General features: G+C 35.3%; 1 protein-coding gene across 1 annotated transcript in view; it reads left to right on the top strand.

Moving 5' to 3' along the window:
* HMCN1 (hemicentin 1) overlaps nt 1-21,306 on the top strand; it is a 452,346-nt gene that overhangs the window by 299,282 nt on the left and 131,758 nt on the right. The window contains exons 37-45 of the mRNA XM_025362857.1: nt 2,109-2,210; nt 3,011-3,187; nt 3,907-4,058; nt 5,196-5,319; nt 9,886-10,061; nt 12,954-13,050; nt 17,212-17,334; nt 18,078-18,239; nt 19,625-19,906. Of these exons, the coding sequence (XP_025218642.1) occupies nt 2,109-2,210; nt 3,011-3,187; nt 3,907-4,058; nt 5,196-5,319; nt 9,886-10,061; nt 12,954-13,050; nt 17,212-17,334; nt 18,078-18,239; nt 19,625-19,906 (1,395 nt within the window). The remainder of the gene's footprint in view (nt 1-2,108; nt 2,211-3,010; nt 3,188-3,906; nt 4,059-5,195; nt 5,320-9,885; nt 10,062-12,953; nt 13,051-17,211; nt 17,335-18,077; nt 18,240-19,624; nt 19,907-21,306) is intronic.

Below are 21,306 nucleotides of genomic sequence, written 5' to 3'. Positions count from 1 at the left end.
ATCCCCAAACACACACATACACATATGCATACACAATCTGGATGGGTACTTTTATTTTTCATATTCTTTACAACTGTATTTTTTGTTTCACTACACAGCCAGTTTCTGAGGAGGACATATTAAAATACACCACTTTTAGAGTTTTTGAATTTTTCTTGCTTTCTAACAATTTTTGCTTTGTTATTCAATGCATAAGGTATTGTCATTATAAAATATTATTCATGAATTGTAACATGTTAATATAAATCATGTTGTTTTGTCATGTTTAATAATTTTTGCTTTGTATATTAATCAGAAATTGATGTCAAATTATTGTATATCTTTGTCTAGCTCCTTATTGTAACGTTTTTGTGGGTTTTTATTTGTGCTCCTTATCCACTTAGATATTTTAATTAAAAAATAGTTTTAACCCATTGTATTAGTCCATTTTCATGCTGCCGATAAAGACATACCCAAGAATGGGCAATTTAGAAAACAAAGAGGTTTAATGGACTCACAGTTCCACATAGCTGGGGAGGTCTCTCAATCATGGCAGAAGGCATAAGGCACATCTCACATGGTGGCAGACAAGAGAAGAGAATGAGAGCCAAGGCAATCTGACGGATCTAAAACCATCAGATCCCATGAGATTTATTCACTACCATGAGAACAGTATGGGGGAACCGCCCCCGTGATTCAGTTATCTACCAGTGGGGACCCTCCAAGCCAAAATTCAAGATGAGATTTGGGTGGGGACATAGCCAAACCTTGTCACCCACACAAGTTTTTTTTTTTGTTTTTTGTTTGTTTGTTTGTTTTTTGAGGTGGAGTTTCACTCTTGTTGCCCAGGTTGGAGTGCAATGGCATGATCTCAGCTCACTGCAACCTCCACCTCCCACGTTCAAGTGATTCTCCTGTGTCAGCCTCCCAAGTAGCTGGGATTACAGGCACCCACCACTATGTCTGGCTAATTTTTTGTATTTTTAGTAGAGACGGGGTTTCACCATGTTGGCCAGGCTGGTCTCGAACTCCTGACCTGTGATTCGCCTGCCTCAGCCTCCCGAAGTGGTGGGATTACAGGCATGAGCCACCGCACCCGGCCACCTATACAAGTATTAACGTGTCAAAAAGTCACTATTTTAAGTGTCAAAAAAATTCTATTAAACAATTAAATGAACTCATTCATATTTATATATTTGATTTTATTTCTGCCATCTTACTTCTATTTTTTCTTGTTTTCTTTCCTTCTTTCCCCCTTTCCCGTTTTTGGTAGATTAATGGATTGATGGATTTATTGATTGTATGTGGGTTGAGGGTCTCTAGTGCATTGAATTAGTTAAATGTAGCAAATTCTTAAAATATGTTTTTCTCTGTCAACTTCAGATACTAATTTACAACATCTTTTTCAAACAAGACAGAACTTTTAATTCTCTTGTAATTTTCTTATCCTGGTATGCCTCTCACACTCCTTGAGATATTGTTGAAAACATGGAATTAATGTTCCAAGTTATTTCTTTTATATTATGCCTCTCAGACTTCACGAATTCCTACTTTCCAACTATATTAAATAACAGATCATCCTTATCAGTAATTACTTAAAGTTGAAAATATACTTTTCTGTTTTATTTTGTGAATAACTTAAGTTTAAATTTTATATCAAAGGAAAAAAGCTGCCAAAAAACACACAAAAATTACTCTGCTTTTTCTGAAATAGCTTAAGACAGTGCTATCCAAAGATAAAGTAAGATATTTTGAGATGTTGATTTCTTCTTCACTGGAAGAGTTCAAATTTAGTAGACTAATTACTTCTTGGTAAAGATAATTACTTACCAAATCAATCAGATTAAGTACAATAAAAAATCTTTCTTTAACATTTTTTACTCCTCTATTAATCTATATAATTCTAAGGATTTTCCTATCTGGACACAGAGAAATGTGTGATCCAGAAAACTTATTTAGATTTTTTTAAATCTTGTTCTTCAATCTATTTAATAGTATACTTTTATTCCAAATAGGTCAGTGTATATATGTGAAAAAAAGAAGGAAGGAAGAAAAATTATAATTTTAATTGAGCAAACAATTTCAGCTTAAATATTCTACTTATAAGTATCTGTTTGGGCCTCTTGCAGAACCACCTAGTCTGGAAGATGCAGGGAAGATGCTGAATGAGACTGTGGTGGTGAGCAACCCTGTACAGCTGGAGTGTAAGGCAGCTGGAAATCCTGTGCCTGGTATGTTTACTTGTGGACTCTATAACTTAATATTTTAAGATTTCTGGGAATAACTGAAACTGGTTTTGAGCATAATATACTAATTACTCATAAAGAACAGGTTATAGAATACATTTCATGGGTGAAACATTGATAAGAATATTATCAGTTAGATAAAATTTTTGAATTTTTATTGCCTTTAACTGCATGAAACAATTTATTTAAAAAATGTAGAAATATGTGAATACCTTAATCATCTTATTGTCAGTATTGTGGCCACAAGACCCACATGGTGGTTTATATCCATTTATGCTGAAACTTTTTTTTAACTTAAAAGCATCTTAATGAAGCTACATCAAATTGTCATTCTAATGAGACTACAACTTTGTTTTGTATATTCCCACCACTGGTAGATTATTCATATGAATCAGTAACAACATACATTTTTGAGGTCAATAATGTGTATGGTATTTGGTTTGGTTAGGCATATAGCCAACATTTTATGGATGAGAGGAAACATACAACAACAACAAAAAAATAGATAAGTTGAAAGTTTGCTATTAAATAATACTGATATATTAGAGATACTAAAGAATATCTTTCTTCTAAATTCATTTTCAGGACTCACTGACTTGGCTCTTGGTGTTTTTCTAAGGGTTACCTTCTCTTAAAAATCAAAGCTAAAGAGATGATTACTTAAACAGATTAAATTCAGATGATAAGTATAAGAATAAAGTAATTGCGACTTAGCTAAGATACATCTTAGTATATTTAATTTAAAAAATTTTTACATAGATCATCTTCTCCCCTTCTTCTTTCAGTTATTACATGGTACAAAGATAATCGTCTACTCTCAGGTTCCACCAGCATGACTTTCTTGAACAGAGGACAGATCATTGATATCGAAAGTGCCCAGATCTCAGATGCTGGCATATATAAATGCGTGGCCATCAACTCAGCTGGAGCTACAGAGTTATTTTACAGTCTGCAAGTTCATGGTTAGTGCCACTTCACCTAGATTCATTCTGGGGTAAAGAAGCATTCAAAATGATTAAGTGCTTCTATAAAATTTTTGTGTAAGTATTTAACAGAGTGTGTTATTGTCATCTTTATGTAAGGGCACAGTGTTCTAAAACTTATAAATGTGCTTATTCCTGATTCCTATTAAAATGCTCAATTTCCACATGCTGTTGACTTAAGTTTGCTTTCAATGAGTTGTTGAAATAGTCATTGATACTGTTAGCTAACGACAAAAAAAACACTGCTTGTAAATGCTCTCTAAAAGAATCATAGGTATTAGTGAAATGTTTCTGAGTGATTATCTCTAATAATGCTTTTAAGAGGAGTTGGTAGTTAACATACTACAGTGGATGCAGTGAAGGGGGATACACATGTGTGTTCCCGCACACACACACACACAAGCCTAGAAATCAATAAATAAAATTCCACTCTGGCATAAAAAACTGATTTCTTAAACAAACTGGCAAAACTTGTTTCTCCTTATCTGTGAAATGGAGAAATTGATACTTGCTCTATTTATCTCACAGGATGGCTGTGATTAGATCTTAAATAAGAGAGGTGAAAGAACTTACCAAAAAACAAGTAAACAAACCCTCCAATAAGAACACAATATTGTAGACATTACATGTAGTTTTCGTCATTTGAGATTACAAATCCTGTGATATTAACATGTCTTACCTTCATTTGTTTTTTTCAGTGGCCCCATCAATTTCTGGCAGCAATAACATGGTGGCAGTGGTGGTTAATAACCCGGTGAGGTTAGAATGTGAAGCCAGAGGTATTCCTGCCCCAAGTCTGACCTGGTTGAAAGATGGGAGTCCTGTTTCTAGTTTTTCTAATGGAATACAGGTACCTTCATTCATTTCTTTGGTGACATTTACCACCTGATTATTCAGTACAGGAAGTACACACAGGTAAAACTGTTGAAGAGATTTAGAGAACAAGGATTAACAGATGCTATTTTTAAAGTACACATATGCAACCATAAAAACCATGGACACATAACTGGGATCCCCAAATAATTCATTAAAAACTCACTGTTTCTAAGAGTTCCCTTATCTTACTTTTAGGTGTTATATTTTGACCATTTGTTTTAGATATTTGTTGTTTTCTACCTGCCCCACTCCACTTTCTGCTACTACCACAATAGATACTTTACACAAAGAAATGTTAATCAACAAAACAGGAATTTTCTGGTAGAATTTAGGTTTAAATGTCTTCAAATAGTTATGAATCAGAGACTACACCGAGCATATATACTTCTACAAAAACATCAAGTAATATGGTAAGAAAAAATATAATGTAAACATCATGAGAAGTAAAATTTGAGTCCTAGAAAAATTTTAAATGCATTATATTGAGTCAAAATTAAAAATATAAAAGTGCATATATACCTAACTTAAAGTTTAATTTTTATCTTGCCTAACAGAAAGCATAGTTCTCATAACATTCTACTTCTTCAGGATTTCTTGCAAATCTAATGCTTTCAAGATTTGGGATCATAGAACATCCAGAGTTAACGTCAGTATTTTAGAAATACAACTGAATCCATGGGATGAAGGATAATCAATGTAGCTTATTAATTAATTTGGCTACTACTTTGTTGTTAATTTCAGTTTCTTACCTTTTTACCCAAAAAAAAATTAGAAAGAGAATTAGCGCCTCTTATTCCAACTCATTTTTCTCCCCTGGCATCTTTCTCTCTGTTTGTAGTGCGTATGGATGAAAGTTGACTTTCATCTGATGCCATATGTAAAGACTTATTTTCAGTAGTCATTACCAAATTTAATTCTAGCCTCTTACATTCTTCCACTGAGAAGATGAAAAGAGTATTATATGATGTTTGCCTACTTAAAAATATCCAAGGGAAAATCTTCCTAAAAGGCAAATGTCAACTGACTAACCTCAAGAAAATAAGAGAAAACATCTATTACACCTACCATTCTCAGAGACATATTGGTTATTTAGCATTCTTATCATTGATAGGTTCTCTCTGGTGGTCGAATCCTAGCATTGACCAGTGCACAAATCAGTGACACAGGAAGGTACACCTGCGTGGCAGTGAATGCTGCTGGAGAAAAACAAAGGGACATTGACCTCCGAGTATATGGTGAGACATTTTAGTAATTAATTTTGCTCTGATAGACATGTGTTTGGGTCCTAAAATCATTGAGAAAGTTAAGGGAAGTTGTTGACAATAAAGAACAATGAACCTTAGAAATGATATTACAGGATCAATTCAAATCAGATTCTCTTTCTGCCTTATATCTGACTTTGGACGATTTTCCTTTTTTAAAGTTCTGAGAAAGTAAAATGCACACAGCCAGCATGTAGGGTGTTGGTTTTATAGAGTACTCTGAAAACCATGACTGTGGATAGCAGCTCTGCCATTTAGAAGAGATAATCTTCTCATTGAAGCAAGTATCTGTTCAAGTAGCTCTCTTCATTCATTCTACTCAAAGCCATGCTTTTATAACTTTCTAATTATTTGTAATCAGCATATTTGTGATCAATACTATGTTTGTGCATCAAGGGCTCTTTGAGAAGCAAAAAGTTAATATAAATGTAGGCAAAATTTAAGTTTTTGTCCACTTTCAATGCTGCCCACAATGATCACAAAAGGAAATACCCGATCCCATCACAGCAAAAGAGCCCCAGAAGAAAGTTGGGGCCTCTTGATCTCCGTTTATATATTATGCTTGTCTATCCACATTCCAGTATACCTTTACATTCAGAACTCTTTTAGACTTTTTTCTGTGGCTTATTTGCATTATATTCCTTAGTTCACGGAATAATGAAATTATTTCTTTTATGACCTCTTGAAGAGTTTCTGTTTAATGCAGAATGCAAGCCTTCTCCTTAAAGTCCTACCTCACTTCCAAATAATTCATTCCTTTCTGAAATATATTACCTTTTTAAAAAATTTTACCTCCAGACAATGTGGACCATGTTGTCTTTTCTTATATGTTTGCCAATGTAAATGTAATGATCACAACTAACATATATTGTTACATAATGTTTTAGCAAAAAGACCCCTTGTTATGGGTATCATACATATTTAATGAAAGTAAAAGTTTTAGTTGGCATTGGTACACTACCAAAGGGTTCTCTATGCTCTTTCTTTTTTGTTGCTATTGCAATTGACATGAGTTCACATCCAGCCTCCAGATTTGCTTAGGTATTTGAGGTAACAGATAGGTCTATAATGCCCAACCCCAGGAATTTTAACTCCTTCCCTGAATTGAGTCGCTTTTATGCTTTATGAAGAACTGGAAAGTTTCTATTCTAAAATATCCTTTGAGACTGATTCATCAATTAATCAAGTGTGTAACACAGTAGTTCTTCAGTCATTAGGAAGCAAGCAGAGGGGTGACATTGGTCTTGACAGGGTTTTAGTCAACACAGAAATCTGAGATGGTCTCCTTACATTTCTACACTGGCTAGTGTCAAGAATGAACCTGGGAGATGATAAAGAGTTGATATTTTCCAGGAATTACAGAAACATGCATCACTATTCCTTATCATTTGCTAAGATACTTCTATACTACTTTCTTAGGCTGAAAATCAGTATCTTTCTCTGATATAAAAGTCAAATGGCTAGCTGATATATACATTTGGGAATGTTTATATGTGTTAAGCCATTGAAATATACATGCAGCAAGCTGCTGAAAAAGTATAAAAGTAAAACAGGTTTTTAATCTAAAATCAGTGTCCAATCTGTATTTCACTATTAGTATTATTTCCATAAATTATATTTTTATATTTGTAGTAGTAACCTTGGTGATGTGTGTCTAATTAGAGCCTAATGAATGTTAATTCCCAGAGATAAATCACCTTCAGATTTACATTGGGGGGTGTGGTGGTGGTGGGGGGTGGAATAGGAGAAGTAGACAGTAGGCAAAGTAGTTTTTCCTACAATTATGAGTAGTTTGTTAAAATTTTTCTCCCTAGTATAATTCAGAGTATGTTTTGCCATACCCTGAGATATTGAAACAAGAGAATTGAGTTTTTAAAAGATTTGGATTCATATAGTACCTTTTCTTTAAACTTAAGCTTAGAGAACTTTCCTGGAGATCATATATTCTTCAGCTTCCCAGCAATGACAACCCTATGACAACTCTGATTTTAGTAATTAAATTTAACAAACATAACACTTAGGATGAGAAACAGGTCCAGAACACATCCCTTCCTAAGCAACATAACCACAAAGCAAAATAGGGATAACATCTAAGGAAGCTGAGGATCTAAAGGGTAGAACCCTTGTTCGCTTCTCAGACTAAACAAAAACTTGGAAATGAGAGACAGGACAAAAAAAAAAAATACATGTTTTGGTAATATATATCCTCGGCTATAATTAGATTTGCTTCAGTTTTTATCCCTTAAACAAATACTCCATTGTTTTTGCAATTTTTCCTCTCATTTAAAAAATCTGGTTTCCTTTTGAACTTGATTCAACTCATTTAGTGTAAAAAAGAAAGTAACTGAAGGAAAATATATTTGGAAATGAATTAGCATTCTGTAGTCTTGAATTGTTTCCGACTTTCACTTCTGCAGTCATAATGAACTCATGCTGTTTTGTAGATTCTACAAATAATCTAAGACAAACATTTTTATACAGTTACGGTACTTTTTTATTCAATGAGGCCAAACTTTACCTAAAATTATTTGCAAGATGTGAAATCAGCTATTCTATTTAGGGCTTCCTGAGTGCTAGGACTTGTGAATCTGTTTTCATGGCATCTTTAGAAAGTGGCACTAATTAGGCCGGGCTCAGTGGCTCACGCCTATAATCCCAGCACTTTGGGAGGCCAAGGCAGGTGGATCGCCTGAGGTCAGGAGTTCGAGACCAGCCTGGTCAACATGGTGAAACCCCGTCTCTACTAAAAATACCAAAAAAAAAAAAAAAAAAAAAAAAAATTAGCCAGTTGTGGTGGCACATGCCTGCAACCCCAACTATTTGGGAGGCTGAGGCAAGAGAATTGCTTGAACCTGGGAGGCAGAGGTTGCAGTGAGCCGAGACTGTGCCATTGTACTCCAGCCTGGGCAACAAGAGCAAAACACTTTCTCAAAAAAAAAAAAAAAAGGAAAGAAAGTGGCACTAATTGTGCTCACTTTGCTATTTTTATAGTAGTTTTAATCTCAAACAGACTAATCATGTATCTTTTATCGAATGTGTCACACATCAAAAATGTCAGTGTTTTCTGTTTCTCAGATTACTTTAAACTTATGAAGAGCCAGATGTCTGTGTGTACTACTAAATTTAGCAGAAGGAATATCATGAATCTCTGCACAAATGCTCCATTGGTCAGTCTCTGCCATTGTGTAGTATGTTTCTTCCTTCAGCATCAATTTCTTTGAGTTTAACATAAGTCCTGCACCCCAAAACAGCGCATGGAAGTGCTCTTTAGTTCATACCCTTTCCCTCTGTAGCAGACATAGTAACAGAGAAACCTCATGGTTACAGATGCACAATACTACTACTATAGTCAAAGTCTATTGCCTTCTTTATCTTGCCACATGCTGATGCTGATGGAGTATCAAGCTTGAAACAATGGCTGATAAACGATAATAATATTTTTACCACAAAAATCTTGTTTCTACCAAAACATTTTAGTACAACTTAACCTTTTTTTTGTAGTTAAAAAAAAAATGCTACAAATATGGCAAATTTTCTATAGCCCTGCATAGTGATGGGATTTCGTGAGAAATGGCCAAGGAAATTCCCCTCTGTGCTTTGTTGGAGTGCCCTTTTATAACAGGCCTGATTTCATCATTAGTTTGTGTTTCTGAATAATTATATATACAGGCCTGAAAGAGTCCTTGGGAAGTTATGGAGTCCACCCTCTCATTCTTGGCAGGACTGTACCTAAATCATCTAAGATAAATGATTGTTTACTGTATTCTTTAATACACCCAAGGGAAAGAGATTTCTTAAACTTTTCAGAAAACACATTTCATCATCTAAGGAGCTTTATATAGCCAGGGAATCCTAATTTTAATCTCATTAAAATTTCCACTTATTTTCTCTTATGCAATTGTGAGTATGTTGTGCAGCTGGTCGTTGAATTGATTTGTTCTTTATTCTGTCACCATGGAAAACCAAAAAGAACACTAAACTGCAAGTCAGAAGGCTCCTAACTTTACCACCAATTAACCATATTATTTTGAACAAGCTATTATCTGACACCAATTTTATGTTTTGCACACTGCGAGATGGGACTGGATGAGCTCTATGATATCCTCCAACTATTTTTTAATGTTGCCTCTGTGACTATGACATCTATTTCTTTTGCAAAAATTACAAATAAATATTGGAGGTGTATTCACTCTTAGCTTATTGTTTCTAAAATATTTCATGAGTGATTTGTTACTTTGAAAACCTTATGCGGTAACATCTAGTTCTAAAAGTTTCTTATTTGGGCACTTGATGAGAACTTCCTGTTCTAAACGTTTTTTAAATAAAAAGTGAGAAGCATTGTTCAACAAGAATACATTAATCAGTGATCTACTAGTACTTGATTCTGAACCAAGTGATGCAAAAGGGTATGTTAGAATGATTGTGATCCTACATCTTAAAAGAACCAATAAAGGTATTCAGTATATGTCCTGATAATTAATGAATATAAATAGTGTGCTGGCCTGTTTTATCCTGAAAGAAAACCCATCTTTCATGTAGTTCCACCAAATATTATGGGAGAAGAACAGAATGTCTCTGTCCTCATTAGCCAAGCTGTGGAGTTACTATGTCAAAGCGATGCTATTCCCCCACCTATTCTTACTTGGTTAAAAGACGGCCACCCCTTGCTGAAGAAACCAGGCCTCAGTATATCTGAAAATGGAAGTGTGTTAAAGGTAAGGATATGATTCATTTATTTTATCTTATGTTATTGTAAGTTCATGGTTTTGGTACTACCCCTATTTAGCGTGCCTGTCTTTCACAGGTGTTGGACTAATTTTCTCTTACAAAATTCTAGGAACCCTTTTATTGATGAGGTTTGTAATATTTTTTAATTTTGTGCTTAGTGAGATTCAATTATTTGTCATCCATATCCAGAAACGATCTCAAAAAATGCTTCCAGGAAAATATCATAGAAATAATCCAAGGTGTGCCTCACCTTCAGTCTTCCAGCCAATCACCAAGTGCCCATTTTAGGTGCTCTGGACAAAGATGCAAAAAGTCATGGTGGTTCACACCTGATCCCAACACTTTGGGAGGCCAAGGTGGGCAGATCACTTAAGGTCAGGAGTTCAAGAGCAGCCCAGTCAACATGGTGAAACCCTGTCTTTACCTAAAATACAAAAATTAGCCTGGCATGGTGGCATGCACCTGTAATCTCAGCTACTTGGGAGGCTGAGGCAAGACAGCTGCCTGAACCCGGGAGGTGCAGGTTGCAGTGAGCTGAGATCACACCACTGCACTCCAGCCTGGGTGACAGAGCAAGACTTTGTCTCAAAAAAAAAAAAAAAAGAAAAGAAATGCAAACAAGCATGACACACTTCATGTCCTTGACATCCGTCTTCCAACCTCATGTAAATACATAAAAAATTAACAATTTAGTTGAAAAATGCAACGAGTACTATAGTCTGAGTCAATTACCAAGTGGATGGTACAGATAATACATTTTGGGGGGTGGCAAAAGATGAGGCTCTTGTTGCCAGGATTAGTCTTAAAAGACTACTTAGTGTTTTAGAGGTAGATGAGATAAAAGGCAAGGGAAGCAAGTCGGGTAGTTTGGCTCAAGCAGAGAATTTAACAAAGTGAATATTTGGAAATAATGTTGAAAAGGTTGATTTGAATGAAATAAAGTGTGACACTGAAAGTCAGCCTAAGGAATTCGGATTCAGGAGGACAGAAGACTGCCGAATGTTTATAACATCCTCATAATAACCCAACTGAGAAATCAAAAGACCAGCTAAGTAATCTGCCTACAGTTACTGAAAGACAGAAATTGGATTAGAACACCGGGAGTATGGCTTCAGAACCCGTGCTACTAACCACCACATAGCCTCTTGCTAAAGGAAGGTTTATTACTGATAAACAAAGAGTCTTGAGAAATAGATGGCAGACAGTAAGCTGGGCAGCTTACCTAAGGAAGACAGAAGCATGGGGTTGAGTGAAAGGGAGCGTGAAGGAGTATGTTAGAGGCAGAGGATGGAGATCTTGGGTATTATGATTGTATAACAACGGAGCTGGGTGAGAAAGGAAAGACCAGAATCACTGATGAAAGAAAGAGGGATGAACTAATTGAACTACACAAGAAAAAAAAAAAAAAGAAGAAGAAGAAAAGTCATTGTCCATTCGCAGGGGCAGAGCCTAGCATTCTAGAAAGCATGCGGTAAAATTTCCAAACCTTAACTCTGACGAAATGACGGAGGTAGACAATTGCATAAATGCAAATCTCAGTGAGTACAGAAGTTTGTCCCATTGAGGGGTTTAGGGAAAAGATCAGAGAAATGAAAACTTTTTTGGAATGCAATTCTTATTAGTCAGTTAAAAGTATCTTACCTACGCACTACCATTCACACACATCTCTAACAAAATCAAGTAATAGAATCTTGCCATTTTGTTTTGCCTGGTACACACTAGGTGCTCAATAAATATTAATCCCTCCTCTCTATTATTCCCTCCCCGACTCTTTCTATGAGACATGCAGGCCTGTGCATACTGACCTTAAGGACTTGGAACCCCAGATTTGAGTGAGCCTGCCACGAATTATGTGACTCTGAGCAATTTAGATATCTTAATTGATTGAGTTTCCTTATCTGTAAAATGAGGAGGTTGGATTTTATTTCCTCTTTCAAGTCTAATATTCATAAGTTCTCCATGTGTTCTTTTAGCTAATTCCATCTCTATTGTTCACACCAATTGATTAATAAATGTTTATTGACTGCCTTCTGTGCACCCCTCTAAGTGAAATACTTCAAATGATCACTCTAACATCAGTGATCATTGAATGTTTTAGAAATTATTGATTGCAAACTTAGTTGGCAATAAGTCACATACTGCTTGTTGTATCTTTTGTATTATCTTGTATTATTATATATTATTTATTATTAAATTCTTTTTTATGTTCACATCCTTTATATTCTCAACTAGATTGCAAACTTAAATCAGAAACTATATGTGACATTATATCTGTTTATGTCTTCTACCTACAGTACCTAGTACAAGTGCTGTAATAACTGCAAATGGTCAATGGATGAATGAGCATTGATGCATGTTGTACATAAATACATGAAAAATATTTACTGATACTAATTCATCTACCAAGCAACAAACTGGATACTAGGAGAATGAGGCTAATGTAATGTAATACTTAGCTTAAAGAAGCTTACAGACCCAGCATGGGAGAAAGATATATTACTGGTCTCAAGAATAAGGCTGTTATTTTACTGGACAGTTTCCTGGATGTATAAGGATTTCATATTTTAAAGTCTTAAATTACTTCAACAGAAATAGTACCTTTTCATTATTTTTTTCTGAATTATATTTAAAAAGCTGTTCTAGACCCTCAACCCCTAATATAAACCAGATTAAAATAAGGTATGGCATAGATGAAAATGGTTGAACCTTGTTGTGTTGAAACTGGGTGATGGGCATATAGCCATTTATATTGCTATTTTCTCTATTTTTGATATCTTTGTAAATCTTCAGAATAAAAATAATAGATCACAAATAGTATTAATTTAAAAAACCTCAAGTGAAATAGAAAGTGTGATTTCAAAGGATGATTTTGTTTTCAGATTGAAGATGCTCAGGTTCAAGACACTGGTCGTTACACTTGTGAAGCAACAAATGTTGCTGGAAAAACTGAAAAAAATTACAATGTCAATATCTGGGGTAAGTGTAATCAGCTCTTGAAAGCAAATGATGCAGGCTGTGGTTTTTGTGTCACTTAAAATGACATTCATCCATGTAACTAAAACTGATTATAATAGGTAGATGAACAACAATTAGTACATTTACATGGTTCTGAACTGTCCTGGGTATCAGTTCGTATGACTACTTCGAGAGAAACTCTAGATGAACTTTCTTGTAACTTTGATGTTGAAGGATTCTCCTCATCTGCCTGAGTAACATGCCCTTTGTCTTCCACAGCCAGCGTCTCGTAATGATTGGGCCTTCTCTAGTAACTAGTGGTGGGTTCGTCAATGGAAAGAAAATAAGCCAAAAAGCCAAATTATATATGTAAACTGTGTGTGTATGTGAGAGAAAGAACACAGGTGCTTGCGTGGTGGGAGATAGGATTAGTATGATAATCAGGGAGAAAAGCTATTCTCAGTTGAAATTTTACCGTTTGTTACTAATTAAGGTAATTCTTATAGTCACAACTTGAGCCTCAGCTGTGGCTATCAACTAAAAAGCATTCCCATTTCCAGCATATTCACCTGTATTTCGCATACTTTAAAAAACTCATTTATAATGTATTCATTTGTGTGGTGGGAGATTGGATTACTATAATAACCAGGGAGAAAAGCTATTCTCAGCTGAAATTTTACCATTTGTTACTAATTAAGATAATTCCTACAGTCACAACTTTTGCTTCAGCTGTGGCTATCAGCTAAAAACCATTCCCATTTCCTGTATTTTAAAATACATTCACCTGTATTTTACCTACTTTAAAAAACTCATAACTTAATAAGCCCTCTTCATTTTGATTGTAGTTGTTTAAACTTTTTAATTATTGAAATTATAAGCTGAATTTACCTTTGATTTATAGTTTATTCACAAACATTTTTTAAATAAAAATAAAACTGGATGAAATAACTTTATTCCAATGGAGAAGAAATACTCTTTAAAATTTTGAAAGCATGCACTGATGTAGAAAATGACTTATTAATAAATGACTATCATTGTTAAAAAACTCTTCAGGCAGGTTATGAGAAACGCTATTATACACCCTGTAAAATGTACTATTAAATAGTAGAAGTTACTATATGGTAAATTGATTTCATTATATACCACTTATATGTCGTTAACTTCTGTTCCTGCCTCTTTTTACCCATTTTCCCTCTCCATTTTCCCTTCCCTTCCATCCTCATTTCTTTCAAATGGGAAAAATATTTATTATTTATATGTAGTTCATTTATTTAATAATTTAATATTTTTATCTAGTTCCCAATATGGACAAGACACTAGACTAAGTGTTATCAAGTAAAGAGGACAAAAAAGAAAAAAGAAAAATTAGGAGTGATGATCAATTAGAAACTGAGGTGAAGAATTCCTTTTTCATATGTGATATTTGAGGTACCCGTGGACTATGTGAAGCTGTCCGCCCTGCAGCCAGAAATACAAGTCTATCATTTAGGGGAGATAAGAGTGAAAAACATAAGGTTGCAGACATAACTATATAGGTAGCAGATGAAATCACTTGGAGAAGGTAAAAAGAATGTATACAGAAGAGTACTAGATAGGATGGCTCTCAGGTGTACCATATAAGAAGAGAGCTAGTAAAAGAAACTCTAGATAAGAAACTGAGAAGGAAGAGCCTGAGAGGTCAGAGGAAAACCCAGTAAAAAATGTATCATGGAAACTATTGACAATGTTGTTCTCAGAAGAACACAAGTAAGTTTGATATGGATGAATGGATGAGTGAATGAGTAATATTACATATTGCAGAGAAGTCAAATTAAACTAAAAAAACATACTTTACCAATATGCAGACCAGTACCTCTTAAAGAAAAGCAATGTAATAGTGGAAAGCAGAATGCAGTAGGTATAAGAATGAATGATAAGGGAGAAAGTTGAGACATCAAAGATAGATTCACTAAAAAAATACTTACAGTATGCTTCCATCTTCTAGGCGCTATGTCATGTGTGGACATAGAGCAATTAGTGAGAAAGACAATGATGTTGTTCTAACAGAACTTATAGTTGACTGGTGGAGAAATTTCTTTAAATAGTCAAAATTAAAATTAAACCTCCTAAGAGCTATCATAGGTGGTTATGTAGAAAAGCATATGAGAAATGTTTAACTGAGCCCTTAAGGATGCTCAGGCATTAACTCTGTGAAGAGGGTAAAAGCAATGCAAAGCCCTGGATAATACTGTCTGTATTCAATGAGCTTAATATTCTTCACTATGGAGCCTAGTGTGATGCGAGGAGAGAGAGGAGATATTAGGTAAAAAGGTAAAAATAGGCATATTGAAGAAGGCCTCTTAAATCAATTTAAAACATATAGATTTGATTCTAAAGGTGATAGAATAAACTAAACAGATTTTAAAAAGGACCGGATGCTCAGGTCTGTATTTTAGATGAAAGCAGACATATTTAATAAATTGAATCAACATGGTTCAGTTGATTAGATGAAGTTTGGAAACAAGAAGAGTAAAGGATGGATGTCTGTGTGGCTTAGCCGACTGGGCCGTGAGGATAATAGTGTCCTTTTCTCAGAGAAGGAACAAAGAGGGCTCAGTTCAGTTTTGGACAAGTCAAATTTGACAATGCTTCTAAGGCATCCAACTTGAGATGTTAAGTAGTTAGTTGGATATAAAAGTCTAGACCTCAGAGAGATATAGATATAGATTTTCAAGTATTTGTATTAATGAGAAGCCCTGGGGGTAGAGAAGGGTAGAGTTTAGAATGGAGATCATAAATTTATAGTAGTGACAATCTATGCAATTGTGTCATTTTCTTTTGGAACTTTCAGTTTGTGGTATCAGTGACAGAGTAAACTGTAGGATTCATCCAGAGTAAGGGTATTGACAAATAAGAAGGGCAAAGGTACAAGGCAGTTGAGAATATTGACAAAGGAACAGCTGAAATTATTGATTATGAAATCTACGCTGAGTAGAGAAGTCGGTAAACAGAAGAATAGGCAGCTGGATAGGGGGACTTCTGAGAAGTGAAAACACTTGAGATTCAATTAAGTCAATGGGAATTGACTTGAGAATTGGGAATAATTGAGAGAAAAAAGAACAGAGAAGTTGTCAGAAAGAGGCCTAAATTTATAAACTTACAAGAGGAATGTTCTAGATGATGGGAAGAGCCATGGTATGGCTTCTGATGGAAAATGGGATGGGTATATCAATAACTGAGTAGACAGAGTATTTAGACTGGTTATACATGTGGATGTTGGGTTCATACAGAGTGATGGTAGGACTTAGTATGAAAAGTATAAGAACACATATCAGACTGTTCAGTGAATAAAGGAAGAATGACAGGTTTACAGATGGGATTTAAAAAAAAAAAAGAGAGAGAGAGAGAGAGAAATAAATTGGTTATATGAGCCTCAAAGGAATAGAGGCTTTTACATGGGATGGTTGAACAATGACCAGAAGCCGCACTAGGGGTGCAAGAGGATTCTCCCACTCCTCAACTCTCAGGAGTTTGGAAGAACAAGCCATCTACCAGCTGACAGTCCTGCAGCCAAAGAAGTGTCCTCAAGGAGAGTTCAGCCAGCAACTGCAGACTCCAGCGCCTTTGAGAAAATCTTGGGTAGTCAGTATTCACTTTGAAGGTTCCAGGGTGAAGCTGTAGGCCAGTAGAGAAGCAGACTGTGCAATCTGAAATAGGTAATATGTCCTTTCTTTAGACAAAACCCCTTGCCTCTGTTCTTTAGTATACGTTATATGCCTTATGTTTCCTGTTCTGTTCACTATTTGAGATATCAAAGCTAGCTAGGCAACAGTGACTGGGCTAAGTTTAAACTTGGTAGGTACTTTAGCTTTTTGATGCAAGGTGGATAAATATCTTGCATCAAGTATACATTTTATAATAGCTAAATATATGAGCTAACATATTTTGTAAGTTATGATAAAGTAGCTTCTCTTTATGCCATTCTGAATATTTTGATAAATTTCTATCTGTGTACATGGGAAGTCTGCTATTAGCTATTTATGCTACATCTTACAGGTGACTTTTAATTTGATGTTGATGTCAACCTCATATGCCAATTTCTTCATTATGTCATTTGAGTAGAAGCCTTTTATCTTACATGTAAACTGTTAGGAAAATTCTATATGAAATGAGTGGAAAAATAATATTTTTATTTTTTTCCAGTCCCCCCAAATATTGGTGGTTCTGATGAACTTACTCAACTTACAGTCATTGAAGGGAATCTCATTAGTCTGTTGTGTGAGTCAAGTGGTATTCCACCCCCAAATCTCATTTGGAAGAAGAAAGGTCAGTTTTCATCCTTGAAATTTATAAAATTAAATGAAAATAGAAGATGGATATTGACTTTGTTTGACAAATGTGTTAGATTATAAACAAATTTTCCTGGGGTTTGCATACTAAATGCTAGACAGCAAAATTGCTTTATATTAAATGTGCAACATGTGATCCTTCTACACTACCCAGCTGAAATTTTTTTAAGACTGTTAACTCCTCCCTAGAAAAAAAAAATTCTGCATTAATTGATTATTTTTGAATCAAATGCATTATAGGGCAGCTATAAACATTGAGAATGCACCATTCAGGAACTACATTTTCTTCTTTAAAATAAGTTTTAAACTTCCTGGGTGATTGGTTCAGTATACCCCAAACCTCAGCATCACACAATACATCCATGTAATAAACCTGCACCTGTACCTCCTGAATATAAAATAAAAGTTGATATTATTAAAAAGTAACATTTTTTCTCTGTGACAGTTTTCAATGTACATTAAGAATGAATTCTGTGTTTGAACAGATTTTCAATTTATTTATCAACAGCTCCTTAAGCCCACTAAGTAGCAGAAAGATCATTTAAATTTTTAGTTCATTTAAATATTAGTGCTCCTTCATTTTACACTAGGGCAGGATTATTTTACAGTGTCATTTGCCTTTTATATACTTGAACTAAGTAAACAAGTATCATATTTAGTAATGTATACAAAATGCTTTACATTTCTGCCTCATATTCTGCCATTTGGACTTCTTTGCAGGCTCTCCAGTGCTGACTGATTCCATGGGGCGAGTTAGAATTTTATCTGGGGGCAGGCAATTACAAATTTCAATTGCTGAAAAGTCTGATGCGGCACTCTATTCATGTGTGGCATCGAATGTTGCTGGAACTGCAAAGAAAGAATACAGTCTGCAAGTTTACAGTAAGTTGTTGATTAGCCAGGCTTTGGCACAATTTTCTTTTAAATCTTTTCATCCTTCTCATTTACTTTATAAAATATCTTTAATATTCATTCAAAATGGTACGGTTGTAACTATCATATGACACACACATTTAAATTGTGCTGATATAACTGGAGAGCAATTACTTCCTTCTGGCTGTTATTCGGTATTACAGCTGTCCACTCTGCATTAGGTCACCAATGACAGACACATCAGTGTGGCTGTAATTTGTTGGGGGCAGATAGTGGACACATGGAGGGGGAAGGGAGAGCATTTTACCATAGGGGATATTTACAATATGTGAAAACATTTTATTTTAAAGATTATTTTACTTGTATAAGATCTTAGAGTGCTTAAGATAGTTGTATACTCATTTAATATTCGCATGAGCTGTTATATAAGACAAAACTGTCGCCTCCATTTTGTGTACGTGGAAATTTCAGCTCCGAGAGGTTTTGTTGGTTGAACAAGGTCATGTGGCTTGTGTGTGGTAGGACCGGCACTAGAACATCGGATTACTGACACGGGCCTACTTTTCTTTCCACACATATATGTATTAGAATTGATCTAATTTTTGTTCCTAGCATCAATGACACGTGAATTCAGCTTCAAACAACAGAATAAATGGCTATAAGTGGCTTAACCAAGTAAAGGTTTATGTTCTCACATAATAAGAAGGCAGAGGTTAGCATTAATCACTGGAGTTGGTCAGCGGCTTAATTGTGTCAGCATAGGAGCTCTGGCATTCTACTGATCCCTCCTTCATGGTCTCAAGATGGTAGCTGTTATTGTGGTATCAATTCCACGTGGAAGGCAGGAGGAAGGGAAAGGGCTGGTATCTTTCCCTTTTGTTAGGAGAGCAAAATTTTCCCCAAAATCCGCAGCAGACCTCTATTTAGGTTTTACAGGCCTAAATTCATTCATGTGGTTACCCCAGTTTCCCAACAAGACTGAGAAACCATCTCAGCTTTTCCAACTCATACTGTAAAAGGGAGAAGGAAGAAAGGAGTTAATAATAGACATTGGGTTGTAAGCTAGGCTACTGTATCTATTTTAAATGACTACTAGGAAGACTTACGTAAAGCAGGGCTACAAGTGATAAGTTCAAATATTTGTATAGCTTCTCAAAAGTGGGAAGTTAGTGAACTGTGTCAATAGCTTCATTTTAGGTATGAACCCACTTAAAACATTGGAGAAGAATTCCACCTCTCAGCATAACATCATGTCTGTTAGTCCTGGGTCTTTTCTTTAGTTGTTTATAGTTTAACATAAAAATATATTTAAGTTTGGCTGATGAAAATTCCTATGTAAGACTTGAAACAAACATTTCCTATTTTGTTTCTTTTTATCTTCCTCCAACCCTCAGTAAGACCGACCATCACCAACAGTGGCAGCCACCCTACTGAAATTATTGTGACCCGAGGGAAGAGTATCTCCTTGGAGTGTGAGGTGCAGGGCATTCCTCCACCAACAGTGAGTTGGATGAAAGATGGCCGCCCCTTGATCAAGGCAAAGGGAGTGGAAATACTGGATGAAGGTCACATCCTTCAGCTGAAGAACATTCATGTATCTGACACAGGCCGTTATGTGTGTGTTGCTGTGAATGTAGCAGGAATGACTGACAGAAAATATGACTTAAGTGTCCATGGTAAGTAGAAAGAAGCTCAATATGTTCATTTACTGGCTAATATAATCTAACATCCTGGATGGGAGATATAGGCCCCAAGTTATGAAAGTCATTTATTTATAATCCATCATTTTAAACATATATACCTTTTCCTCAGGTCAGTCTCATTTATCCTTCTATGCCTGACCTCACATTATTTACCTTGCTGAAATAAGCACATATTAGATATTCTTTAAGGAAAGCACACAGTAAAGTAGAAAATTGTTGTCTTCAAATGTTTTTGTTCTGATGCTGTCCCAAGTAAAATCTCTATTTTATGTTTTCCAAATTAGCTGACTTAACTGGACTTGTATAAAGGTAAGTGCCTTAGAATTTACTGACTCATCATCAGTTGGACATGAGTTATACTGAAGTCAGCTTTAATATTCCAACTCTAATGAGTCATAAATGTCAATAAGAATAGAGCAAACATTGTAAAAGTGTTCCTATTTCTCCACATCCTCTTCAGCACCTGTTGTTTCCTGACTTTTTAATGATTGCCATTCTAACTGGTGTGAGATGGTATCTCATTGTGGTTTTGATTTGCATTTCTCTGATGGCCAGTGATGATGAGCATTTTTTCATGTGTCTGTTGGCTGTATGAATGTCTTCTTTTGAGAAATGTCTGTTCAAATGCTTTGCCCACTTTTTGATGGGGTTGTTTGTTTTTTTCTTGTAAATTTGTTTGAGTTCTTTGTAGGTTCTGGATGTTAGCCCTTTGTCAGATGAGTAGATTGCAAAAATTTTCTCCCGTTCTGTAGGTTGCCTGTTCACTCTGATGGTAGTTTCTTTTGCTGTGCAGAAGCTCTTTAGTTTAATGAGATCCCATTTGTCAATTTTGGCTTTTGTTGCCATTGCTTTTGGTGTTTTAGACATGAAGTCCTTGCCCATGCCTATGTCCTGAATGGTATTCCTTAGGTTTTCTTCTAGGGTTTTTATGGTATTAGGTCTAACATTTAAGTCTCTAATCCATCTTGAATTAATTTTCGTATAAGGAGTAAGGAAAGGATGCAGTTTCGGCTTTCTACTTATGGCTAGCCAATTTTCCCAGCACCATTTATTAAATAGGGAATTCTGTCTTCATTTCTTGTTTTTCTCAGGTTTGTCAAAGATCAGATGGCTGTAGATGTGTGGTATTATTTCTGAGGGCTCTGTTCTGTTCCATTGGTCTATATCTCTGTTTTGGTACCAGTACCACACTGTTTTGGTTACTGTAGCCTTGTAGTATAGTTTGAAGTCAGGTAGCGTGATGCCTCCAGCTTTGTTCTTTTGACTTAGGATTGTCTTGGCAATGCGGGCTCTTTTTTGGTTCCATGTGAACTTTAAAGCAGTTTTTTCCAATTCTGTGAAGAAAGTTGTTGGTAGCTTGATTGGGATGACAT

This window comes from Theropithecus gelada, chromosome 1 (assembly GCF_003255815.1).
Source record: "Theropithecus gelada isolate Dixy chromosome 1, Tgel_1.0, whole genome shotgun sequence".
Lineage (NCBI taxonomy): Eukaryota > Metazoa > Chordata > Mammalia > Primates > Cercopithecidae > Theropithecus > Theropithecus gelada.
The sequence above is the reverse complement of the archived record's forward strand: the minus strand, read 5'-3'. Positions and strand labels throughout refer to the sequence as shown.